The following is a 27,831-nucleotide window of genomic DNA, read 5'->3' as shown; positions in this document are numbered from 1 at the left end:
ACAAGCAAAGTTGACCTGAGTGTACCATATGGCAAAACTACTCTCACAGTGCATGAATAATCTGACAAGCGGAGTCCTACTACCACCAATCAAACAAGGTCCTGCTGTTTATTTCCAGTCAGTTTTGACCATCATCTTGCAGGATCATGAAAACATTCAGTATATTTAAAAAAAAAACACTTTTATATTGGCCTTTCAATAAGGGGAAGGAAGTGTAATATGGTCCAACTGAGTGGAATGTTCCAGTCCCATCCTTAAGAACAGTAATAGTACTAAAGCATCCAGTGATAATTGGACTTGGATTACCAATGATCTTTTCATAGTTTGACACAGCCACATGCAAAGGTTGAAGACCATGTTGAGTGGATTTCTCAGTCATTTGCAGGAATTTCATTGGATCTCCATAAACAAAATCTATCTTCTTTCTCCAAAGAAAAAGACTGATTACTGCTGCAGCGTGGGAGCCAGGAATGAAGTACAGCTACTCAATATTTAGAAACAGTGCGAGCATCTTGCATCCCAACATTCAAGATTGTTTATTGTCATCTTTCCGTACCTGATTATAAAAGAGAATGAAATGATTGTTATTGTGGATGCGTGCAGCAGTGGAAAACACAATAAGCATAAAGAACACAATAAAAACATGACCAGTTCCTTTTCCCAACTGGGAGGGAGTACCGTTCCCACAGTGCCATTTCCTGCTTCATCCTGGCCAAACACTCCAACCTTAATCATGTTCCTTGGCACTTTAAATAATTGGACAGAACAGCAGAAAGAGGTGAAATACCAATTAGACCAGATGGCATAGAGCATAGCCTTGCTTTTGCTGCAATTAACTCTTTGGAGCCAGTGACCAGTATGCAATGGCCATAGTTGCTCAGCAGTTGCAGACCAATTGTGAACCTGACAGAAAGACGGCAATGGGGTTTAACTACCTGGGTTCATCACCCCTTTTATATTCAATATCCTACCTGAGAGTCTAGACAACCAATGGGACATTTGATTTGGGAAGCTTTATTTCCCATTTATTAGGTAGAACTGTGCTCCTGATGTCTGCATAGAGCTGTCATATTCAATTATGAATTTCCTACCAAGCCCATTTTGGAAAGCATATCCATTACTTTCTTGGACAATATTCTGTCAAAGGTCCTCTGGTCAAGCTGACCAAGCAAGTGTCTACTCCATTGTCCCACATGGAAGCAGATATTTGATCCCAGTGAATCACCAGGGCAGTCTTTGCTTGTGGACAGAATCCTGTGATCTGTATTAAGTGAGATGCATTTCCAGTGGGTAGGATTTCCTCCCACTGTTTACTGCATGTAGAAAAAGGCGATGTTTCCCATTAGAAGCAAAGTAGTGTGCAGTTCAGCAGGTTTGGGCCTTAAACACATGCCATGTCTTCCAAGGATATTCATCTGGAAAGAACACACCAACCTAGACAACCTGCCGAGTTGCTAGGCAGATTATTCAATTTTTGTTCAACTAAAACCTTGACTCCGAGAAATGTAAATTCTGAAAGGCTGTGTTATAAAATTACCTTGTGCTGTCTGAAGGATTTCTGTGAAAACCTTTTGGAAGAAGTAAGATTATGCCTCAATCTGCAGTAGGCACATTTCCTTCTGGATTTCCCTTTCTAAACACATTTGAGAGTGAAGAATTGTGATGTTCATTCTAATGCATCTCAGTAATAGATTGGGAAATTAAAGCAGAGTTTCACAATTCTTCAATCTAAGTAACCACTCATCAAATTCCCCAGTTTCACTTGTTTCATGTTCAACTTCCATTTTCCCCTGATGGCCTTCTAGTCTTCCTGCAGATAACTTGAACCAACGATGATCAGAGAACACTAGTGTGATATCAGTGGATTGATCCTGAGTGTTTGGATCTCAAAAGGGTAGTTAGTTTATCCTGGAATGAACTGATCTGCATGGACTTGACCAGATAATTTTCTGTAGCTTCTGGCTTCACAGTACATCCAGGGAGAACAGACTTAGATTCTCCAGTAGCCTTCTAATAAAATGCTCCATCCAAGGCAATATCCTGGCAAATCTCTTCTGTACCCTCGTCAGTATACAGATGCCATACCAAGTGACCAGAACTGCAGGCAGCTTTCCTGCTGAGGTCCAACCAAGGTTTCATACTATCAGCATTATTTCCTTTCTATTGTAGATGATGTTCTGACTAAAGGAGGCCAATATCCCACATGTCGTGAATCTGGACTGTGTTGCACAAGGACACAAGAAAACTGAAGCAGGAGGAAGCCATTTGGCCCCTCAAGCCAGTCCTTCAGTTTGATATGATCATGGCTTACTTGTGCTGGCCTCTGCTCTATGCTAATTCCCCATAAAGCTCAATTCCTTGATCTTTCAAATATTGTTCTATCTTCACCTTCAACATTTCTAATGATCTCACCAACACCACCTTGGAGGCAGAGATTCAATACCCTCTATGCACTGCAGATCCATGATATACACATTGCAAGGGTGTTTTTGTCCATGCAAGTCTTCAGTAGAGGAGAGATTAGTCCTGTTTATTGTGGCCTCCAGGCACCTGCTTCTGCCTTGCCACCTGGAATTCAGTTTACACACAAAATGCTGGAGGAACTCAGTAGTCCAGGCAGCATCTATGAAAAAGAGTACAGTCAACGTTTTGGTCTGAAACCCTTTAGTAGGGTTCTGCTGAAGGTTCTCAGCCCAAAGTATCATCTGTACTCTTCCACAGGTGCTGGCTGACCTGCTGAGTTCCTCCAGCATTTTGTGCGTGTTGCTCAGATTTCCAGCATCTGCAGAATTTCTCTTGTTTGTGATTGAACTCGGGTTCCTATGAATCTGTGAGGTTTCTGCTTTCTTCTGTGTCAACCAACCTGTCCTAGGCATTGATTTGCCGTACATATCCCAGTGATGCCTGTGGGATATGTAGTACTTTCCTCTGTGCTGTTCAGTGTCTCATACCCTCCTCTTCATTGAGATACCTTGCAGTTAAACACCTACGATGGAAGTTAGATAGGGTTACATACAATATTTTGGACCAGAAAGAAATGGTCCAGAAGAGATAAATGGAAATTATTATTAATCCACTATTATTACTTTTTTTTACAACCATTATCAATACTTAGTCTAGTAGAGTGGAATTACAACTGCACATAATTATCTATTTAAGTGCCTAATTACTTTTTATATCATCTCAATGTGTACTTGTGAATGTATAAATAATTATAGATCTATACATATATAAAAAATGGAAAAGGTTATACATGTGAAAAGATTGTATACTTATACCTTATCCAAATAAAAATATTTTTTTTTAAAAAAGAGAATACCTCTCAGCAAGGTGGTGGCAGAGGCTGGAGTTCTGTTTTGGAGTAGCTATGATTGCTGTTCTCCTTCTGTGTTTCCTTTTGTCTTGCTGTCTAGGGAGGGTAGCAAATGTGTTTTTGGGAGGCTTTGTAGAAGTCATCCACATACCTATTCAAGTTGCAGCATTTGACTTTCTGGTAGTTCATCCATCCTGCGTCTTAGAAGATCACAAAGTTTTGTTTGTGCCTAGATTTTCACAGGTTCGATGCATTTATATTGTCTCTAGTTTACCATGCCTCACGAAAATTATGAGGTAGATGATATTTCCATCTTCATGTACCCTCAGTTTCATCTTGATAATTATTTTATTGGTCCAGATATCATGCATGGCTTCAATGCCTGTGATCTTTTCTGTCCTGTATTTGTATCTTCTCAGGAATGTGAGCATAATGACAACTGGAACAAGTAGGCTAAACTATATTAATTTAATAGATTAAGTTATCTGCATTTGCTCCTTGGCCCATGGGTATGGGAAGACATATCCTAGAGTGAGAACCAACATAGACATTCTTTTCCTCTCACCTTGAACTTGGTTCATCAGCTTCAGGTGTCCTTCAAGTTCCCTAAAAGTAGGTGCAACACACACAAAATGCTGCCTGGCCTGCGAAGTTCCTCTAGCATTTTTGTGTGTGTTACTCGGATATCCAGCACTTGCAGATTTTCTCTTGTTTGTGCCCTAGAAATAGATATCCACTCTGAGGAAAATCTTCAGGTTTGGAACACTTTGCCCAAAACCCCCCTCATTAAAAATTCTTCACTCATATACTGCATTCTCTTTGGAGTACTTCATATGTAGCCACATGGTTACCTTAAGGTGAAGTTCTCTGTGTCTTTGTTAAGGACACTGCAATTTTGCCAGTATGAGTCATTGCAATTTCACAAGCCAATTCTCCTTGTCATCTTTCTGCGTAAGCCTGCCCAAGTATATTGCACTTGTGCTGTGGGCTTGTAGTTACCTGGAGAGATAAAAGTGCAAGTTTGCTTATTTTTGTAGAAGTGATGTGCTGACACAGCTATTCTTTTCTAACCCTAGTAGCGGTCCTGGTTAGTTGCCTTTGGTCTGAATAATGTTTAACTTTGTACCCCAGGCTATTGTAATTATATAAGGTTGGCAGTTGAAATCATTTGGAAGTTTTCAGTGAACTTTTAGTTTGAATTAAATATCAGGTGGTATAATAGTGTAGTGGTTAGCATAACGCTGCCAGAACACCAGCAATCACCAATCCGGGATCAGTACCTGACATTGCCTATATAAGGAGTTTGTAGGTTCTCCCCATGACCGCATGGGTTTCTATCAAGTGCTCTGATTTCCTCCCAAATTCCAAAGACCTACGGTTAGGGTTAGTGGATTGTGGGCATGCTTTGTTGGCGCCGGAAGCATGTTAACAAATGCAGGCTACCCAGCACAACCTTGCTGATTTGATTTGATGCCAACACACAATTCACTGTATGCTAAGGATGTTCCATTGTACATGGGACAAGCTTTTTCTTTTTCTTTTTGTGAGATCTAATAGTAATATTAAGGAAATACATCAATGCATCAATACATCATTACCTCTTATGAGTAAATATGTTATAGAGAAATTTTTATATGAATACAAGTGGTTGGCTCAAATTGGGTGATTGTGTTTGAAGAATAAGCTGACTGAGCAATAATTCAATTGCAGAGCAAAATGGGACTTGGAAACCCACACACACATTGAGTTGAGGCTTCACACACAGGAAATCTCTGCCTCCACCTTCCTCTCTTCTGTAGGTTCATTAGTAAAACCTTTCTCTTTGACCAAGCTCTTGGCATTTGCTAACTGTTCATCTGCCTTTGTCTGATTATTCTTTTGTGTGGAATCTTTGTATGTTTTCTTCTTGTTAAAGAAGCAATAAAAATGCAATTGGTGCTGTTGAACGATGTGGAATGGAAGAGCCAGTCATTGTCAATTAGAAAACCAGTGAGGAAATGGCAAGTTTCAGCATGAAACAAGCTGTTTACAGAAGCATATTGCAGTAAGCATGTATCGCATGGAGAAACCATATTTATACAAGGTATCGAATACTCTCAAAGATGAACTTGAATTTTAAAACGCTAACAACAGGAATTCTGGTGTCGGCCTGAAACGTCGACTGTACCTCTTCCTAGAGATGCTGCCTGGCCTGCTTCGTTCACCAGCAACTTTGAAGTGTGTTGGATGAACTTGAATTGTTGGTTAAATATAACTATAGTAATATTTCTATGATTTATGGAACAGATTTTCTGTTTTCTTCCCAGGTTTCCCAAGTATAAGAAGAATTTGTTTATGTAGCCAGCTGTACAAAGAAAACAGCCCTTTCTGTCCAAATTACATTATAAACAACCTTGCACTTAACTTCAGTAAGATCAAGGAATTGATTGTGGACTTCAGGGAGGCGAAGTGAAAGGAATGGGCATCAGTCCTCTTCAAGGGATCAGAGTGGAAAGGGTGAGCAGTTTTAAGTTCCTGGGTGTCAATATCTCTGAAGATCTATCCTGGGCCCAACATACTGATGCAATTTCAAAGAAGGCATAATGGTGGTTATGTTTCATGAGGAGTTTAAGGTGACTTGGTATGTCACCAAGGACTCTCGCAAATGTCTGCTGTGCAGAGCATTCCAACTGGTTGTGTCTCTGTCTGGTATGAAAGGGCCACTGCATAGGATCAGAAAGAGCTGCAGAGAGGTGTAAACTCAGCCAGATCCATCATGGGCAAAGGCTTCCCAGCACCAAGGGCACCTTCAAAAGGCAATGCCTGAAAAAGGTGGCATACGTACATCACTAAGAACCCCCATCAGCCAGGACATGCCCTCTTCTCATTGCTACCATCAAGGAGGAGGTACAGGAACTTTATATTAAATGCTTAACATGTCAGGAGCAGCGTCTTCCCCTCCACCATCAGATTTCTGAATGGACAGTGAACCCATGAACACTACCTCACTATATTTCCTCTTTTTGCAGTACTCAGATCTTGACACCCAGGAACTTGAAATTGATCATTCTCTCCACTTCTGATCCCTCTAAGAGGATTGGTTTGTGCATCCTCATCCTACCCTTCCTGAAGTTCACAATCAGCTCTTTGGACTTGCTGACATAGAGTGCAAGGTTGTCGCTGCGACACCACAAAACTAACTGGTATATCTCAATCCTGTGCACCCTTCCACCACCATCTGAACTTCTGCCAACAATGGTTGTATCATCAGCAAATTTATAGATAGCATTTGAGCTATGCCTAGCCAACAATCATGGACACAACATATTGATGCAGTTATAAAGAATGGGATTTGAGATTTAGTTTGTCAACTAAAACACTTGAAAACTTCTACAAGGGTACCATGGAGCGCATTTTGACTAGCTGTATCTCTGTCTGGTATTACGGGGGGTGGGGGGGAGAGGGGGGGCTACTGCACAAGATCAAAATAAGTTGCAGAAACTTGTACAATTAGTCAGCTCCATCATGGCTACTAGCCTCCATAGATGTCCTCAAAGAGCGGTATCTAAGGAAGGCAGTATCCATCATTAATCATCCCCACCACCCAAAACACACCCTCTTCACATTGTTACCACTGGGAAAGAAGTACAGAAGCCTGAAGGCACATACTCAGTGATTCAGGAACAGTTTCTAGCCCTCTGCCATTCAATTTCTAAATGGACATTGGACCCATGAACACCACCTCACTACTTTTTTTTTATTTCCGTGTTTTTTTTTGCATTACTTATTTTAACTTCACTATTTATTAATCTTTTTTTCTGTATATTTATTTATCATGTATTTCATTCTACTGCCGCTGTAAAGTTAACAAATTTCATGACATATGCTGGTGATAATAAATCTGATTCTGATTCGGACTTATTTAATGTTTTTAGTATATATACTTATTGTAATTTATATTTTTATTATTATGTACTGCTACCACAAAACAAATTTCATTACATATGCCGGTGATATTTAAGCTTTAATTTACTTTATTGTCGCCAAACAATTGATACTAGAGCATACAATCATCACAGCGATATTTGATTCTGCGCTTCGCACACCCTGGACTACAAATCAATAGTAAATAGTAAAAATTTAAATTATAAATCATAAATAGAACATAGAAAAGGAAAGTAAGGTAGTGCAAAAAACCGAGAGGCAGGTCCGGATATTTGGAGGGTATGACCCAGATCTGGGTCAGCTGATTCTGATACTGCATAGGCCAAGCCACTTATTCAATTGCAGCATGTGTTTTCACAATAAAAACATCGGAGAAAACTGGGCACCACGGTAGTGCAGTGGTTAGCACAACACTGTTGCATTTGGAGTTTGGAGTTCACTTCTGGCGAAATCTGTAAGGAGTTTTTACGTCCTTCCCCCGCAAAGCGTGGCTTTTCTCTGGCCCTTCCAGTTTGCTCCCACAGTCCAAGGACAGACCAGTTAGTAGGTTAATTGGTCGTTGTAAATTGTCCCATGATTAGGCTAGGATGAAATCGGGATTGCTGGGTGGTGCAGCTTGAAGGGCCTATTCCACGCTGTACGTCTAAAAAAAATAAACTGACTGATCTAACACTCTTTTTGTGAAGACACACCAAGCTTGTATGTGTGTATAACATTAAGGAAGTAGCTGACATAAGAATAATTTGCAAAGCCGAGTATTTGAATAGGTGAAGACTGAAGAATGTTGTTAATTTAATGCTGAATTCTGGAATGAATGCTGTTCAACTTTTGGGCAAATCCATGGACAATGTCATAGCTTGCAGCAAGGCATATGTGGCTATGTTGGATGGATGAAATTAGGTTACAGATCAGCCACGACTTCATTGAATAACTGAACTGGTGTATTGGATAAATGGTTTCTTTTACAGTTTTCAATGGAAGTAGTCAGAAGCAGTGCCTTCATATTGTTATTGGATTTATTAGTACTTACAAAGATAGCATGTGTTTTATTTAAACTGCTAATAACTTTATCATAAATATCTCAGAAAGACTTTCAAGCATATTGACTGGTTAATTGTTTTATTGAGTTTCTACATTTTTTGATTTTATCTATTTTGGTATCTAATCAGGGCATGCGACTATTTTGGCACCAATATGAAAGGGAAGTCAGTTATACCTGTTCTTTTTAATCCAAAACTGCTCAGTGTGAATATTCTTAAGCTTTCTGCAGGTTCCTGAAATGCAGCTACTCAATTCTGATTGATGTCGTTGACATAAATTGCAATGACAGTCAGCTCTGAGTTTCCTGCTTTTGTGTTTATAAAATTCTCAGGATGCACTGTCAAAGTAAAGAACAATTGCCACTGGGATCAGCAAGGACAGGCTGCAAGTGAAGATTCAGCATAAAGTGTGTGGGGACTTTCATTTGTGCTTCCTACAACTGGAATCAACGTTTGCAGTCATCCTTTTGGCATTCAGTAAATGAATTAGCATGGAGAACAACGAGCATCACCAATCTCAATACAGTATATAATCTTCTTATAACTTTGTTGCAGATCAATAGTAGTTTACATTTGTATAGCACCTTTAAACTGGTGAGTGGTTCCAAGTGCCTAATAGTTAATCTCATCAGGACCTGCAGCTAAAGTAAACTTAGGGGAAGGGTCAATAACCAGAAATGTTTCGTAGTTTCTGTTTCGAGACATGCTGCTTGACTGTCTGAGTTCATCCATAATTTCTTGTTTCAAATGTCAGCATCTGCAGTTCTATTTTTCCCCCTTCTGTACACAACACTCCATCGCAACCCCTCCTTACCCCCTCCGCATTTCCCCCTCCTTACCCCTTCCTCATTTCCCCATCCCAACCCCTCCTCACCACTTCCTCATTTCCCCATCCCAACCCCTCCTTACCCCTTCCTCACCCCTCATTCCCCCACCTCACCCCTTCCTCATTTCCCCATTTAACTCTGCTTCTCAGTCCTTGCCATTTCACTCCTCAATGCCATTCCCTTTTCATCTTTGAACATTCTTTGCCTTAACCATCTCCCTTCCTCTGCCTTATACTGCCTCTTTCTCTTTCCTCTCACTTCTGCTCAGTGCTCTCTCATCTTCCCTTAGTCCTCTCCACTTGCTCTTCTCAATCACCTTTTCTTTTCCTTTCTCCTAACCTTTTCCCGGCCTCTGCCTTTAACCCTTTCTTTCTCTTCCCCATCCCTTCACCCACCCACTTCCTTTCTTCCTCTGCCCCACACGCGTTTTAATCTGAACCTTTTTACTATTTCTTTTCACCCTCTTAATCATTTTCCTCTTTTTCCTTACTCTGGTGCAATCCTTCTCTTCCCTGCCCACATCTTTCCATGAATCTTCCTTTGCCCCATCTGATTTCCCATTAATTCTCTTCCTTCTGTTACCAAGCCCATTCTCTCTCACACACAATCTTGCTTGAACTCTTGCTCAGGCCTACTGTCAGTACCACCCTCACCTATCCTCCACTAAAACCGTGGCATTCACCTTTTCCATTGCTAATACGTTTGTATTATAATACGTTTATAATACGTAATACGTTTGTATTCAGTGATTATTACCACCATTGAATTGATTTGGCAGATAAAATACAATTACTTATTTTAAATAAAATTATTAAAATAGATTTGAAATTATTTTATTTTCAACAAAAAAAATCAGAAAATCCTTACTGGTTTGCAATATTTTAAAACACCTTACGGCCTGTGCATGACATCATAACGAGAATTACACACAATCCTACTGCTCCCCTTAAATCGACGGTGGCCTGATAACTGTGAGAGTTTAGCTGTGATTTCGTGTTTTCGGACAATTTTGTTTATTGAGAATTCACAAACATCAGAGTTTGGGTGACGTTACATAATTCTGTATTCTCGAGCCTTTAATTGACTGAATTTGCCTCCTTATTCCTAACTACACTACTCGTCATTACCAGCAGGGAGATTAAGCATACCGTTGAGAAACGGTGTGCATACAAGACGGTAAATATATCCTCTAAATTGGTGCAGGTGATTACAAAAATACGTCCATACACAATGGGATATATCTTGCTCGTAGAGCATGAGTCTGTAATGAAATACAGCACTCCCTTTTATGGTAGCCATTCCCATAGTGCCGCGCACTTCCTTGCCACGGAGCCATATTGAGTAGGGATTCTATATAAACAGGCTGAATGGGACGCGAAGGGTTTTTTTTTCAGTTCTGTCATCTTGAATGAGGTTATCTGCTACGGATCTCTTTAAGCATTCCGCAACGAAGAAGCATATGATTTTGCCAGTATGATGAAAAGGTAATCGAGCCTCGAATGCAGGGAAGTCTTCCGTGACAACTCTGCATTAATAGTAATCGGCGCTTCGGGGCAACAAAAGTCGAGAGACATGATCGGGATTTTTAGCTGCTGAATGTTGATACATTTCGTTGTAATGTTTCCATTTTGCTCCCGGAGAATTCGTGTCGGTCACTTTTGAGACAAAACGTTCCAATTTAGAATGTTTTGGATTTTGTTGTGGTGTGAAATTGATACAATTGCCTGGTTACCAGGTTTGTTGCTAGCAGAGCGGCCTTCTCGCACCATGTACTCGAAAATTATACTTGTGATGTTTATTCCCCCAAAACAACTTCAATTAAAACCTCGCAACATATTTGACTTGTAATCGTTTTATTCTCTGGCAAGGTAGACTTGTCTTCCGAATCTATTTTCGAATATGTGTGCGTACTTGCGGTCCTTTAAATTGGTGTGTATAGTTAATAGTCGTAACACAACACTTTTCCTGAGCGCTGGGAACTTTTTCGAATGGTTTGGACCGGCTAGTTGAAGACTCGGGAATCATCTGTGTGAGCTTTGAGCTAATAACGAACATCGTTTACCATCGGGTGTTTGATTTGCTGGTATTTCAGAAGGAGATATTCGTGTTTTATGCGAGATATCTTTTCTTGGAGTTTAGAAAATAAGATGATTACGTCTCGCGTTTGGGACACTGGCTGTCATTTATTGATATTTTCAATTCCATTTATGTCCGGATTTCCGTTCAATCTTTGACGTCGACCTGTTGTATTTCATCTTTTTATATTATTATTCTGTGGGTATTTAATTGAATTGCGAAATATTGATGAGTCCTTAGAGTTTATTTTAACTTTAAGGTAACTGTACTGCTGAATACAGGATTAAAATTATTTATTGTTTACCATTGTTTATGACAGAAATTTCCATTATAAAGATAGAAATAGAAACTTTGAATAGAAGTGGTATACCGGATACGTTTGCAAATAGAGTTGTTTTTAATATTATGGAAGTCCCAATTGTAAAATGTTTTCCATTTCAAACATTTGTTGGAGATGATTGGTGAGAGCTTACACTATTAATTACTCAAATTTCAATAACATAAAAATAGTGAGAATCAGGAAATAAAACTGATAAGAACATGAAGGTGAGATGAGAAAAGGGCAGAATGTAGTGAAAGAGTGAGGAGCTGAGAGTTTTCTTTAGACTGGTTAGATTATAGAGAAGAGTTGCCCGAATGGCATGTGAGCCCAGTAAACTCCAGAGCATTTATTTGTCTAATAGATTGCATTAGACTCGAGCTTGTCTTACTGTTTGACTTTATGTTGTTATTACTAGACAGCAGAAGGAAGACTTAATACAACAGTCACAATATTAGAAACAATACAGCTGGCCTTTGCACACAACAGCTGGGTAGGCAAAGCTTGTTTTGGCTGCTGCTCCTGTTCAATATATTGTGGCATCATTGGAGTATGAGGTGGGGTTGGGTATGGACCTGTATTGAACAGTTCTGCCACCTTTGTGGCTCCTAATACATTGCGTGAATTGCTGCCTCTGAGCTACGGCACTTGTAGGCCTGTTGGCTCAGCCAGTGGTCTCATTTAGGGGGCAGAGAGGATTGCCAGAAGAATAATAGAATATCTTTGATTACTTCAAATGGAGCTTTGATGTGATTTTTACCTTCCTCCCCATCCACATCCCTCAACGTTATTTTGCTCTGGTGTTGCTATTATTAATTCAGTTTAAGACAATCCTTGGTGCTGCATTGCCCTTGTATACCAGATTTCCTCTTGTAGAGAGTCGTAGAGCACGGATGCAAGCCTGCTGACCCAACCACCGTACCCACTCAGCGATTCCTAATTTTCTGTTTTTGGTCCAAATCCCTCCAAAGACCATCCCTGCACATCCCTATCCAAGTGCTTCCTCAGTGATACTGCCTCAAACACTTGCTCTGGCAGCTCATCACCCTCTGCGTGAAAAGGTTGCCTCTCAGGTCTGCTTTAAGTCTGCCTTCGACAGAATAAAGACCGAGTGTGTCAACCTTCTCCCTAGAACTCAGGCCCTCTAATCCTGCCAACGTACTCAAAACCTTTCTGCACTCAATCCGGTTTAACCACGTCTTTTCAATAACAGAGTGAGCAAAACTGTACACAGTACTCCCAAGCACAGCCTCACTAGTGACTTGTATGACTGCAATATGATGTTCAGTCTCCTATACTCGATGCCCTGACTGATAGGCCCACATATTAAATGTCTCTTTCACCTCTTTTTCAACAAACTGTGCACTTGTACTCTTAGATCCCTCTGTTCCGCTACACTCCCTCTTGCCCTACCAATCATAGTATAAGACCTATATGGTTTGTCTTTCCAAAGTGCATCACCTCACAATTACCTGTGTTGAAATCCATTTGCCACTTCCCTGGCTCACTTCACTAATTGATCAAGATCCCCTTGCAATCCACGATAACCTTCTTCACCATCAACACCACCACCTAATTGTGTGTTATCTGCAAATTTACTGATCAAGCCTCATGTATTTACAACCAAATCATGTACATAAATAACAAATTATATGCAACTGCTTAGATAATGAGTGGCAACCAGTCAGAGTGGAAGTCCATTGCATCATCCAAGCTCAACAACTAGTGAGACAATAGAATATTATATTTGTTGTTACTTTGATTTACAAAGATTTGACATGTGGGCCCAATTTTAAAATGTCAAATGAAACTGACTTTAAAAAGATTACCCCCTCCCTAAATAGCATGGCAGCATAGTGGCTAGCAGAACACTTTACAGTACCAGCGACCCAGGTTCAATTCTCACCACTGTCGGTAAAGAATTTGTACATTCTCCCCTTGATCACATGATTTCCTCCGGGTGCTCTGGTTTCCTCCCACAGTCCAAAGACCAGCTGGTAGGTTAATTGGTCATTGTAAATTGTCGCACAATTAGGCAAGGGTTAAATCGGGGGGTGCTGGACAGCGTGGCTCAGTGGGCCTATTCCGTACTGTCTCAATACATAAATACTAAAGTAATATACCTTATTTGCCTTTTTGTTACATCTGTAAAAATAAATGTAGAATGCAAGTATTTATGCCATCAAACCCGTTTCTTCAACTGACTATGTACAGAAAAGGCAAGATTACTGCCCATTTAGGAATGGTATTGAAGTTTGTAGTAAGGTTTTATGGGGAAATCAGTACAAGGTGTTTAGTTTTTTCATAGATTTGCAATGTAGTAAATTATAAAATTGGAACACTATCCTGTAATTGCTCATGATTTAATTCTAAAAATAGAAATATATTGGAGATATACTTATGGTAATGTCAATTTTTTTTAAAAAAGGATTTAAATTCTATTCATGGCAGAGAATTGGAATCAAGAGTATACTGTACATATGGTGTGGAAGTAGGCCTGGTAATCTAAATGGTTCTTTCCCATTTCTGATTGATGTTTAATTGCTAGATATGAAATGTTATAGTAAGACAATGGAATTTCATCTTTGCCATATTGATTTGAATTATGCATCCCATTGTATACAATAGATCAGGATTGAGAAGCCAGCTACATACAAGAGGATAGAGGTACCATTGCCTTTTATAGTAAGTAATAATTTTATGATGAGAATATTGGGTATTTCTAGAGTAGGTTTAGACTGTTGTTTTATACATTATTTGTAGATGCTGAATTTGATGCTAATACTCTGGTTAACCTTTATTCTGGTAGCAACATTCAAACAAGCCGCTTGTACTTCACTCTAAGTGTTGATGTTTTAGCAAATTAATCCAAGTAATGTGACAAGAAAAAGACTGGGAATAAAAATTTGAAATTGCTATTGAAAATTGAATTAGATTTTATATCACTTTGTGCTTAACTACAATTGTATAATTGGCATTATAAGTAAGTTTAACTAGTCATCATCTTCCCTTCATTTAAATTGATTCTGTTCTCCTAAAGATCTAGTAATTCAGGTTTTAGGACACTATTCATGTTATTTTCTTTACCAATAAAAGCACTTCTGTCCTTTCTATAATCCAGCAATTTGGATTTTTTTCTAGATTATGAGCTTTGTTTGGCCACAGGGTCAATGCCAAACATTTTTTAATAAAATTTAATATACTGATTCATCATATCTTTTACATGTATGTATCTGGCCTCGCAACTGAGTTACCCAGTCTCTCATCACTTACCTACTGCAGGACAGGTGAAGATTATGTTTGGTACAGGTTATGGATTGTCTTCTTGACATGCAATTCATGATCAAAGTTGCAGTAAATTTACAATTTGCTAAATGAGAGATTTGTTAATCTATAGTGATTTTGCTCTGACAAGATCCAGCTGATTACATTATTCTTTTAATGAGTAAAGCTTATTTAAATTGTTGTAAGCTTGATTTGTACAGAACAGAACAGCACAATACAGGCCTTCTGGCCCACAATGTTGTGCCAACCTTTTAACATACTCTTAAAATCAACCTAACCCTGTCCTCCATCGTAGCCCTTTCATCCATGTGCCTATCTAAAAGCCTCTTAAATGTTCCTAATCTGTCTGCCTCTACCACCACCCCCGGCATTGCATTCCATGCCTCTACCACACTCCATGTACTTCTGACTTGCCCCCTCTATACTTTCCTCCAATCACCATAAAATCATGCCTCCTCATATTAGCCATTTCCATTCTGGGTAAAAATCTCAGGCTGCCCACTCTATTTATGCCTTTTATCATCTTGTGCACCTCTATCAAGTCTCCTCACATCATCCTTCCTCGAAAGAGAATAGCCCTAGCTCACTCAACCTCCCCTTAAAATATGTAATCTCTAATCCAGGCAGCATGGTAAATCTCCCCTGCACACTCTCTAAAGCTTCTACGTCCTTCCTATGATGAGGTGACCTAAACTGAACCCAATACAGGTTTCTCCCTGCCATCCGAAGGTAGGGCGTTCCTATGAAACGGTTCGCAAGCCAAAATGTCGTAAAGCGAAAAAGCAATTACCATTTATTTATATGGGAAAATTTTGTGAGCATTCGCAGACCCAAAAATAACCTACCAAATCATACCAAACAACACATAAAACCTAAAATAACAGTAACACATAGTAAAAGCAGGAATGATATGATAAATACACAGACTATATAAAGTAGAAATACTTTTCCACAATCATTACTGCACTGCTCTCCGTAGCAAAAATTGCACGCAGGCGCCGTCGGCAGAAAATCTCATGCAAGCACTCTCAGCAGAAACACGCGCAAGCGCTCTCCAGTAACCTTTAAGTTATGAAGCTGCCAAATCATACCAAATAACACATAAAAATACACAGCATATATAAAGTAGAAATAATGTATGTACAGTGTAGTATCACTTACTGGAATTGGGAAGACAGCGCAGAGTACACTGATGGTGGTGTGTTAGACTGAGTCGTCGCAGGCTGGGATGGTGCAGTGGCCCCCACCCTCCTACCCGCTGAGCGATACATTACCGCGAAGAACGCAGGGGTGCAGCGGTAGCCAGGAGGCACACAGCACATCTTTAAGAAAAAAGCCGAAACAAATATGCTAATTAATTAGGTGCCGCCCATAATTGTCGGCCCAGATCAGTGCCGATTTCCGATTGCGTCGTCTCTGATCTGGGCCGACAATTACATGTTGGCGGCACCTAATTAATTAGCATTTTTATTTTGGCTTTTTTCTTAAAGATGTGCTGTGTACCTCCCAGCTACCTTTGCATTCTCCGCAAATCGGTATCTGTCCATGGCCTGGGGGTTGGGGTGGTGGGACACCGGGGTGTCATCTCGTCGCCTGTTTCCATTAGAGCAGGCAGCTCATCTTCTATCTCTGCCCGCCTCGATGTCGAAGGTCGAGGTTCGTCGTCTGCTGTGGCTGATGTGGAAGGCTTGCTTGACTGCTGAGCCTCGCGCATTTTTCTATCACACAGTTCTTTAATAAGGACTCAAACCATCCTGCAAATATCCCCTAAACCGACGTACCCTTTCAAGATTAAAGTCGTACTTTATCATTACTCATTCGGTTTCGATTGTTATACTTTTTTCTTCCAATTGCATCAGCTCTTCATCTGGCAGTTCTTGGTAATGGGATGCCAAAACCTCTTCAACATGATGTTCGTCAGCTTCCACAAGCCAAACTCACGTTGTCCTTACTTCATTCACCACGATCAAAACACTTAATTATGTCTAGTTTTACCGTAAGTGTAACACCCTTATGAGCTCTTTCAGGCTTTTCCGATACCATAGAACTCATCTTGCAAACAGCTGCTCACAGGCACGTGTTAAAGCAAAGCCGTTCCGAATCCGGGGGAGAGCGGCTGCTCGGGGCGCGCTGCCTTTTATCGCGCACTGAATTTTTTTTCGTAACAGTGAAAACACCTTCTGAAAGCGAAAACAGGGTACTAATGTAAACACAAAATAATCTGCAGATGCTGGGGTCAAAGCAACATTCACAACACGCTGGAGGAACTCAGCAGGTCGGGCAGAATCCGTGGAAACGATGAGTCGACGTTTCCATGGATGCTGCCCGACCTGCTGAGTTCCTCCAGCGTGTTGTCAGGGTACTAATGTAGGTCTTTCATAACAGTGAGGTTTCGTAAAGTGAACGTTCGAAAAGCGGGGGACACCTGTACTCCAAATGTGATATAACTGGTTTTATGGAGCTGTAACTTTACCTCACAGCTTTTAATCTCAGTCCTCCAACTAAAGAGGGGCAACACATCATATACTTTCTTAACCCCCTATCAACTTGTGCAGCAACTTTGTGACATGCACCCCAAGATCCCTTTGTTCATCCATACTGCTAAGAATCCTACCATTAACCTTGTACTCTGCCTTGAAGTCTGACCTTCCAAAGTTTATTACTTCACCATTTTCCACATTGAACTCCATCTGCCATTTCTCAGTCCAGCTCTGCATCCTATCGATGTCCTGTTGAAACTTGTAGAAAGTTATAACTTCGAAACTATCCACAACACCACCAGTCTTGTCATCTACAAACTTTCTAACCTACCCTTCCATTTCCTCATCCAAGTCATTCATAAAAATCACAAAGAGCTTGGGTCCCAGAACTGATCCCTGTGAAACACCACTGGCCATTGATCTCTAGGCAGAATACACTCCGTCCCTCTGCCTTCTGTGGACAAGGCAATTCTGAATTCCACGCAACCAAGTATTCCAGGATCCCATGAGTCCTGATTTTCTGAATTAGCTTACCATGGGGAATCTTATCAAGCTTCTTACTAAAATCCATATACCCCACATCCACTGCTCCACCTTCAAGTTGTTTTCTCACTTCCTCAAAGAATTCATTTGGGCTCCTGAGACATGACCTGCCCCGCACAAAGACATGCAAACTGTCCCTCATCAGACTGTGCTTATCCAGATGCTCATAAATCCTAAACAGACGAGATTCTGTACATGCTAGAAATCCAGAGCCACACGCACAAAATGCTGGAGGAACTCAGTAGGTCCAACAGCATCTGTGGAAATGGATAAACAGTTGACATTTCAGACAGAGATTGTGCATTAGGACTGAAAAGGAAGGGGGAAGATGCTAGAGTAAGGTGGGAGAAGAGGAGAAGGACAAGCTGGAAGGTGTTGGGTGAAGACTGGAGAAGAAGGCATCTGATAGGAGAGGAGAATGGACTGTGGGAGAAAAGAAAAGAGGAGGGACACCAGAGGGAGGTGATAGGAGAAGAGGTGAAAATGAAGAATTGAAGAAGGTAGAAGTGGGAAGGGAAAAAAATTAACAGAAGTTGAGAAATCAATATTCATGCATCAGCTTGGAGGCTATCCAGACGGAATATGAGGTTTTGCTCCTCCAACCTGAGAGTGGCCTCATTGTGGCAGAAGAGGAGGCCGTTGACCGACATGTCAGAACAGAAATGGGGATTGAAATTAAAATGGTTGGCCGTTGGGAAATCCCACTTTTTGCAGGAAGTGATCAACAGAGCAGACCTCAATCTATGTTGAGTCTCAACAATGTAGAGGGGGCTGCATCAGGAGCACTGGATACGGTAGACAATCACAACAGATTTGCAGGCGAAGTGCTGCCTCACCTGGAAGGACTGTTTGGGGCCTTGAATAGAGGTGAGGGAGGAAGTGAATGGGTAGTTGTAGCCCTTCTTCCACTTGCAGTGATAAATGCCAGGAAGGATGAATGGGCAAGGAAATTACAGAGAGAGCCCCCCACCCCAACTCTCTGCTTTCTACAGGGATCACAGTCTCCTGTTCTGACATGTCAATCCATGGCCGCCTCTTCTGCCACCTTCAGGTTGGAGGAGCAAACCTCATATTCCATCAAGGTAACCTCCAACTTGATGGCATGATCAGTATTTTACCTGGCCCCTTCTAGCTTCTTCAGTTTCCCACTCTCACCTGTTACCGCTTTTCCTCACTTGCCTATCACCTCCCCCTTGTGCTCCTCCTCCTTCCCTTTTTCCCATGGTCCACTCTCCTCTCCTATCAGATTCCTTCTTCTCCAGCCCTTTACCTTTTCCACCTATCACCTCCCAGCTTCTTACCTCATCCCTCCCCCTCCCACACGCACCTGGCCTCACCTATCTAGTTCTAGCTTGTCCTCCTTCCCCTCCCCCCACCTTCTTATTCTGGTATCTTCCCCCTTTCCTTTCCAGTCCAGATGAAGAGTATTGGCCTGAAACGTTGACTGTTTATACATTTCCATAGATGCTGCCCGACCTGCTAAGTTCTCCAACATTTTGTGTGTGTTGCTCGTAAATCCTATCTCTAAGAATCCTCTCCAGTAGTTTTCCCACCATTGATGTGGGGCTCACTGGTCTACAATTCCAAGGGTTATGCCTATTACCATTCTTGAACAAAGAAATAACATTTGCCACCCTCCAATCTTCTTGTGATACTCCCACGTCCAGTTAGGATGCAAAGATCATTGCCGAAGGCACAGCGATCTGTTCTCTCACTTATCATAGTAACTGAGGTATATCCTGTCTGGCCCTGGGGACTTACCTATCCTAATATTTTTCAAAAGTTCCTGTGCATCGTCTTTTTTAACATCAGCATGTTCCAGCATATTAGCTTGTTCCCGTATTTGTCTTGGCTTCAGGAATTCCCTCTTGTCATTAATGGGACTTCTTTACCAAGAATAGTCAGCTGACCAAATTATTCCTGATGGAGCAAGGTTAACCTTGCAAGAAGAAAGGTGGTGAAAGGAAAGGATATCGATAAGAACAAAATCTGAAATAGATGCTTAGTATAATTGTTGGTACTTTGGTTAAATGGCATCTGTAATATTATGCACTCTTTGATGGGACATAGTTTAATTATGGAGAAATGGGCTCTAGATCATCAGAATAATGTTGAGCAAGTAACAGGCTCAACGAGGCTGTCTTGTTCGAAGAGCTAAAAAGGCAGAAAACTTGGGATTGCATTCCAGTTGAAAAGAGGAATAAGATGTAATAGGTAAAATCTTTTAACTTTGCAAGAATGCGCAGAATAGAGCACATGATCCTGTCTAGTCTTGAGGATCCGAGGATTAGGGAAGCTCCCAGAGTGGTGAGGCCTGGAATTGCAACATAGTGAAATTTGTGAATTGAAGTAGAGGCCTTGGCTATTATCAAGTCAAATAGGTTGAACAGAAGGGGATAAAGGCAAGTTTATAAGATCATGGGTTTTTCTTGTACAGAAGGTAAATACCAACACAGGAGTGGCCTGAACATGAGTCATGATTTCCACCTTGAAGGTGAAGATCCAGGTACACCAGGAAGAAACACCTCAAACCAAATGAGACTGAGTATCACAAATTTCTTTTGAATGTAGTTTCATCTGGTGTATGTATATGTACGTACATGGCATTTGTACATACCTCCTTTCAGCAAAACTGAAGCCAGTGTTTGCTGAAGAGTGGTGGATCTACTGCTCTATTTATGGGCAAAGCTTGTAGCAAAGTACAAAAATTAGTCCTTACAAACTGCATGCAATCTGTGGCCGTTGTGGTTCTTTACATTGAAACTATGAGCTGGTGCTTGGGCTTTCGCTATGTAGCTGTTCCATGTGTGCTGTTTTCTGAATATATTCAGAAGGGCAATGTTGAACAAGATGCCCATTCAAGCTAGTCTCATTTGTCTGCATTTAATGCATGTTTTTTAAACCTTTCACACAGAACCATGCCCTTTGACCCAGCCTGTCCATACCAGCTATTGTGGACTTATTTATACAAAGCCCATTTACCACCACTTTGCCCACAGGCTTCTGTGCTTTAGTAGTCAATTAGGAAGTTTAGTTTCGCATTTGTGAAAGACTGGACCTTGAGGTTTACGGCACTAATACAGAAACCACTTATTCCCCCTGACAGGTTCTGGTTGAGTCAGAGGTTAAGTCCTCAAGCAGCATTGAATATCGGTTTTATTTGTCAAATACATAATCTGTGTCAATGACCAACGTGGAGGATGTGCTGGGGGCATCCTGCCCCTGTTGCCTTGCTTCCAGCGCTGACACAGCATCCCCACAACTTACTAACCCTATCCTTTGGAATGTGGGAGGGAACTGTTACACCCAAAGAAAACGCACGTGGTCACAGAGAGAACATACAATCCCCTTACAGACAGTGGCAAAACTGAACCGGGGTCGCTGGCACTGTAAAGTATTACAACGACTACTGCACTGCCCTGTCGCACTTGTTGGGTTTGTACCTGGATTCGAGGCCAACATCAGTGGAGCATAGAAGGCAGATTTCTTAATGATGTTGTCTACCAGTTGAGATGACATTCTAGTTTATTGCTAAAGTGGATGTAAAAGGTTCCCAGAATTTTCTGTGCCTTGGCGACATTTGCCTTCAATAAATGCCACCACAGTAGGCCATCAAGTCATGGATCCATTTGCTTTTCATGGACTCTTGTTGTCGTTCATTGGCCATGAAGTTATTTTAAGGATTTTCTATGGATGTAAAGGATGCTAAATAAATAATACATTTATAGTAAACAGAAGTTCAGATATTCGGGGTTTGAAAGCAGGCAACTGGTTTCTATTGAATAGTCACCCTCAGTGTAGTACTGAAGGACACACACAAAATGCTGGCAGAACTCAGGCAGCATCTATGGAAAAGAGTACAGTCAACATTTCGGGCCGAGACCCTTCAGCAGGACCTGCCGGTTTCCACAACCTTCCTATAAAGAGGCAACCAGAACTGGACACAGTGTTTCAAGTGTGGCCTAACCAGAGTTTTATAGATCTGCATCGTAATCTCTCGAACTCAATCTCTTCACTAACCACGGCCAACACACCATACATCTTCTTAACAATCCTACCTTTTACCTTTGCCATTGTTGCATAAACGATTCCCTTGAGGCTGAGAACATTGCTGGTGAAGGAAATGAGCCAAGGAAACTAGGTGAGACAGAAGAGCATTTTGAGGCATGTAATTGTAACCGATTTTGCAGAATTACAGGGTCACGCCCTGGATACAACCACGTACCATCATTTGTGTAGCAACTGGAGCTCTACACTAGTCCCACAGCTTTTTGTATCAAAGCACACAATGTTACGTTGAGTATCAATGATAAAGCTTTCTGTGTTGTTCTATTACATCATCTTGTTTTCACACACGCTACCTCATAAAGAGCAGGATCTCTGATTTTCAGACAAGCTGGACATTGTGAAGGGTAACAGTTTTATGTCAGTATCAATATCTTTGTTTCTGAAGATCTTAATATCTTAGATGCATAAATGTTTTTCTCTCCTTCAGGAATGCAAATTAGCAAAGGCGGCGGGGTGAATGGGAGTTTATATCCTTAACTGGCTCTGGCTGACGGTGTTAACTACTGCGTTGCTACTGCTTCCCTACTCAACTCCTGCAGTCGTGTGTATCCTGGAGAATTATGGACCAAGAATATGAGCGGAGGCTTCTTCGGCAAACACATTTCCAAAATGTCTCTGAAAATATGCTTTCTCCGGTAAGCAAATGGGCTTGTTCTGCCGGGAGTGGTGAAGTTATAGATTAATATTCCACTGCTTGACTGATGAACCTTGAATGCTCATGGATTGAAAGTTAATAAGTGGGTTTCTGGTACATCACTGAACATGCTAACAGAGCCAATCAGTCCTAAAGGTTAACTTGCAGGTTGAGTCGGTAATGGGGAAGGCAAATGCAATGTTAGCATTCATTTCAAAAGGACGAGAATATAAAATCAAGAGTGTAACACTGAGGCTTTATAAGGCATTGGTTGGACCACATTTGGTGTAGTGTGAGCACTTTTGAGCTCCGTATCCAAGGACGGATGTCTGGCTTTGGAGAGGGTACACCAGAGGATGTTTACGAGATTGATCCCAGGAATGAAAGGGTTAATGTATGAGGAGTGTTTGATGGCTCTGTGCCTGTACTTACTGGAGTTTAGAAAAATGGTAGGGGGGGTCTCATTGAAACCTACCGATTATTGAAAGGCCTTGATGGAGTAGATATAGAGAGAATGTTTCCAATAGCAGGAGAGTCTAGGACAGTGTCAGAAAATAAGAAAATCCCTTTAGAATAGAGATTAGATGGAACCTCTTTAGCCAGAGGGTGGTGAATTTGTGGAATTCATTACCACAGATGGTTGTGGCATTCAAGTCATTGGGTACATTTAAAGCAGAAGTAATAGTACTTAGTAAGGACAGTGAAGGTTATGCGGAGAAAGCAGGATAATGGGGTTGAGAGGGAAAATAAATCAGCCATGATCAAATTGCAGAACAGTCACGATGGGCCAAATGCCTAATTCTGCTCCCTTGTCTTGACCTGTTGTGGTCCAGGAAGATAAAAGTACCATAGGAATGAAAATGGAAATGATATCCTGACAAGTGCTAGGTGCAAATTTGATCAGATTTGTTGTTTTAATTTGGAAATATAATTCTGTAATGTCAGTTGAAAAAAGAAAAAAATACTTGAACGACTATTTTCTTTAGAAGAAAGCATAAATGCTTTCTACAATCAATTTATCTTTGAAATGTAGGTTTTGCTTTATTTTAGAAGGTAAATAATGGTCATTTTTTTGTCTTTTGCTTCAATATAATCTCTGCACTAATCCCCTCTCAGCTTTGTTCAGCATGCCCACTGGCACCCCACCATCTTGTGCTAGCATTTACCAGCACTGCCTCCCCTCTGCTTTGAACGTCCTTGCATTGATCGCTCATTGTATTGCCTCCACGCACTTGAACCAAAACAGAATGCTGGGATATTTCAAGACTGACACTGGAAATACAAATGGGGGAATACTTTCTTTATTTCTGTTTCCAAAATGTGGCATCTGTTCCAAGGCTTTTGTGAAAACATAAATGCTGACCTCATTTCCTGCTGCTCTCTCACGTCTGACTGCTTTGAGCAGTGGCATGTTGTTACATGTTGCATGTCGTCAATAAGTTGTGTTTGTAAATGACGTGAATGAGGATATTCTGTTTCAGTTTAGACATTTCTGACAGCACCCATCTTTTCAAGCACTTTGATTCTTAATCTTCCTGTGCACTGGGAAGAGTGGAGGAGAGATTTATAGTTTTCATCTTCTGCCTTAAAATGATGTTTATTCCCTGTCGATATTGGAGATTTTTACAGAAGGCTTTTAATTTGGTAGTATGCGCTTTACATTTTCTTGTTCACTGTTATACTAGGACTTGTTTTGGGAATTATGTGTGCTACCCTCTCTGCCCCTTGGGAATGTCTGTGAGTGTGGCTGCTAATCCCATTGTTTGAGGTAAGGCTGGTTAGCAGATAGAGGCAAGTTTAAGCTTCCAGTCGTTACAATCTGCTCTAAACTCAGGGAAGGATCTAAAAGACTTGTGCACTATAGGTAGACACCAAGCCTAAGTTGGTCATAGGTGGTGAGGGGAGGAAGTCTGGACTTATGCCACGTGATCAAGTTTCTAAAGTTCCGTGTCTGATCAGATGACTGGTGTTGTCTGTCAACTGGACTGATGCAGCATCTGTATGACATCGAAACTAACTAAATAAAGCCATTTCCTGGTTCACTTCCTTAGCTAAAGATATCGTTAAGCCAACAGATTGCACAGATAATTAGCTGATGTGGTTCTTTATCAGTCTGTGCAAGGAGATGCACTTTGGAAGGAAGAGCAGGGAGGTGACTCTTTCACTGGGTGGGTGCAAGTCTGGGTGGGACACAGGAGCAAAGCGGGTCTTGAAATACAAACATGGTCAGTGCTTAAGGTTGTGCCTCAGGTTAGTGGCCACTTTCTACCTGTTATATCGCATTTGAGGGTGAAAGGTGCTCCTCTTTACAGCTTCCATAATGTTATTTTGCTGCTTTATGTAGATGTCGTATCTCACGTCTGCTGTGACCAAGCTTCCTTTTGTGGCTTTAAACGTTGTCTCTGAACCAAGAAGATGAGTGATTTAGTACAGGTGGATTTTGGACTTCAGATAGGGTAAGACAAGGGAACATAAACCAATCCTCGTAGAGGGATCGGGAGTGGAGGGAGTGAGCATTTTCATGTTCTTGGGAGTCAAGACCTCTGAGGATCTAATCTGATCCCAACATAGTGATGCAGTGGTGAAATTTCATGGGAAGTTTGAAGAGATTTGGTTTGTCAACTAAACACTCGAAACTTCTATAGATGTACCATTGAGAGCATTCTGACAGGCTGCATTACTATCTGGGAAACTACTGCACAGGCCGAAAGAAGATACAGAAAGTTGTAAAATTAGTCAGCTCCATCTTGAGTACTAGCCTCTGTAGTAACCAAGACGTCTTCCAGGAAGGGTGCCTCAGAAAGGCAACATCCATTATTGAGGACGCCCATCACCCAAGACATGCCTCTTCTCATTGTTACCATCAGGAAGGAAGTACAGAAGCCTAAAGGCACACACACGCAGTGTTTCAGGAACAGCTTCTTCCCCTCTGCCATCCAATTTCTGAATGGACTTTGAACCCATGAACACTACCTCACTTTTTTAATATATATATTATTTCTGTATTTAATCTATTTAATATATGTGTATAAACTTACTATATTTGATTTATTTGTTTTTTTTCTTTCTATATTATCATATATTGCATTGAACTGCAGCTGCTAAGCTAACACATTTCACAATGCATGCCAGTGTTAACAAACCTGATTCTGATGTTGAGCACATCGTTCTTTGTGGCAGTCACGTCCTTGTAGCTTTCACCATTGGCAACCATACTAATCTGTCACACACTGCTGGTCAGTTTCTCCACCACTTTTCTGTAATATGCTTTGTTTTCATAATGGGCAGGGTTGTTAGCCCTGTGCCTGGCCCCCAGCCTGGAGGTCCAGTGGGGGCTGCTGTGTTCAGCCTCCTTCTCAGACCAGTCCACCAACATCCGATGCCTACTCTGGAGATCATTGGAGCATGTCAGCTGCCCCACCAGACTCACAATGGGTGCTGCACAACAGGAGCCCATTAAGAAAGCAAACCAAGCACCAGTAGTATATAAATGAAAGGTAAAAACACTATGCGAGACTTGATTGGGCCTTGGCTTGTCAGACCTTGCTTAAACCACATTTAGAATATTGTATGCAGACTGATCTCCATATTACAAAAAAGTAGGGAGGCATTGGACTAAATTCAGAAGATCTACAAGCCTGATACCAGAAATGCAAGATGTGCACACAGAAAATGCTGCAAACACAGCAGGCAAAGTCTGCTGGACATTAAACCCATGAACACTACCTCACTGAATGGACACTGAGATAACACTGTGGTCAATGCTACCACTACAATATCTTTTCCATTTGTCACATGAGGAAGATTATGTTGATGCTATCTCTTGATGAGAAAAGCCTCATTATTATTTGGGGTCAACTCTGCTGCCCCTGGGAGGATCTTAGAGATGACTTCACCATCAGCAGACAGCAGGAAAACCCTCCATAATTACCCCTGTCCAACTTATCTCCCTCGCTGAAAGAGGTCCTGATGTAGTGCCTCTCACATCCCAGTGTGGCACTGACCAGTTAAGGTTCCGGGAACCCATTTCCCTCAGTTGACAACCATGGAGGAACCCATCAACCCACCAGTTACTGTGATGTGCTGACAGCAGACAGCATCCGGTGGACGACCAATACTTTAACTGAGGCTTTCTGGATGAAAATTTGGGTGGTTGTACAGTAGTCTACAGGCCTCTGCTGTGCTGAGCAGTAGGCTGATTGTGGAATCTGTAGAGGGAATGTGATTTTCAGTTGACTGGAAGCAATTTGGGAGAAGGTTGGAAGTAAAGGGGCACAGTTTTCAGGAACAGAAGGGAATGCTGACTTAGGTTTTGTGGATGCAGCAGCTGAGAGGAGGGTAGGGAACTGAGGTAGAAGAGGATTGGCTACATCGCTCTTGCCACTTCTGGCATCTGATGTGCTAAGTACTTATTTCTATGTCTTTACTTTCTGGATATTTCATTTTTTTCTCCCTTTAGTGTGGGTTGTATCATTTTGTTCTTCCCACTGACATCAGGCTCTCCTCTAATTTACCTCTTGTGTTTTATCGTCTGCCTTAAGTATAGGTGTTAGTTATCTACCACTCATTTGGGCTCCACCATTTTTAAGCAAATTGTTGAATATTTCTGTGACTTCACAATTTCTTGTAAAACAGTTTATCCTCCAAGTTTGATTTGTCTATTTAATATTTTTAAGTGTGTTTGTGTGATTTCATGTCCTACTTTCTGAGATTATATCAAGTATTTCAGTCAATATTTCTTTTCCTATCCTGCTAATTATATACTGTATGTAAAATATTTTGTGTTCCTTAAACATTTAATTTCATTTTTCCTCCATCTTCCTAATTCTCTTTTTGGCCTCTGATCTTATTGTGTCTATTCTCATCTGTCTTACAGTACTTGCTGTCACTTTGAATTAAACTAAATTGACTTTATTTCTTACATCCTTCACATACATGAGGAGTAAAAATCTGTCTATGTGCAATTTATAGTAAATTGTAATAAATAGTATGTTCAACAGGACAGTCAATATAGCATAGAAATACAATTGTATCAGCGGGAATTAATCAGTCTGATGGCCTGGTGGAAGAAGCTGTCCTGGAGTCTGTTGGTCGTGGCTTTTATGCTGCAGTACTGTTTCCCAGATGGTAGCAGCTGGAACAGTTTGTGGTTGGGGTGACTCGGGTCCCCAATGATCCTTTGGGCCCTTTTTACGCACCTGTCACTGTAAATGTCCTGAATAGTGGGAAGTTCACATCTACAGATGCGCTGGGCAGTCCGCACCACTCTCTGCAGAGTCCTCAACATTTCCCTTCTGGGGTCATCTTTGTGTCTCATTAATT

At 41.1% G+C, this 27,831-nt stretch overlaps 1 protein-coding gene across 2 annotated transcripts in view; it reads left to right on the top strand.

Moving 5' to 3' along the window:
- The first annotated feature begins 10,439 nt into the window (after positions 1 to 10,439).
- LOC134354911 (fizzy-related protein homolog) overlaps positions 10,440 to 27,831 on the top strand; it is a 47,669-nt gene continuing 30,277 nt past the window's right edge. Inside the window, exons 1-3 of one of the 2 annotated variants that reach the window (XM_063064379.1) lie at positions 10,440 to 10,588; positions 14,128 to 14,184; positions 22,303 to 22,510. In XM_063064379.1, the coding sequence (XP_062920449.1) occupies positions 22,436 to 22,510 (75 nt within the window). In that variant the 5' untranslated portion in view covers positions 10,440 to 10,588; positions 14,128 to 14,184; positions 22,303 to 22,435. The remainder of the gene's footprint in view (positions 10,589 to 14,127; positions 14,185 to 22,302; positions 22,511 to 27,831) is intronic. The other variant, XM_063064378.1, reaches the window with a different exon arrangement.

This window comes from Mobula hypostoma, chromosome 12 (assembly GCF_963921235.1).
Source record: "Mobula hypostoma chromosome 12, sMobHyp1.1, whole genome shotgun sequence".
NCBI lineage: Eukaryota > Metazoa > Chordata > Chondrichthyes > Myliobatiformes > Myliobatidae > Mobula > Mobula hypostoma.
Note: the sequence above shows the minus strand (reverse complement) of the source record. Positions and strands in the feature narration are given on the sequence as shown.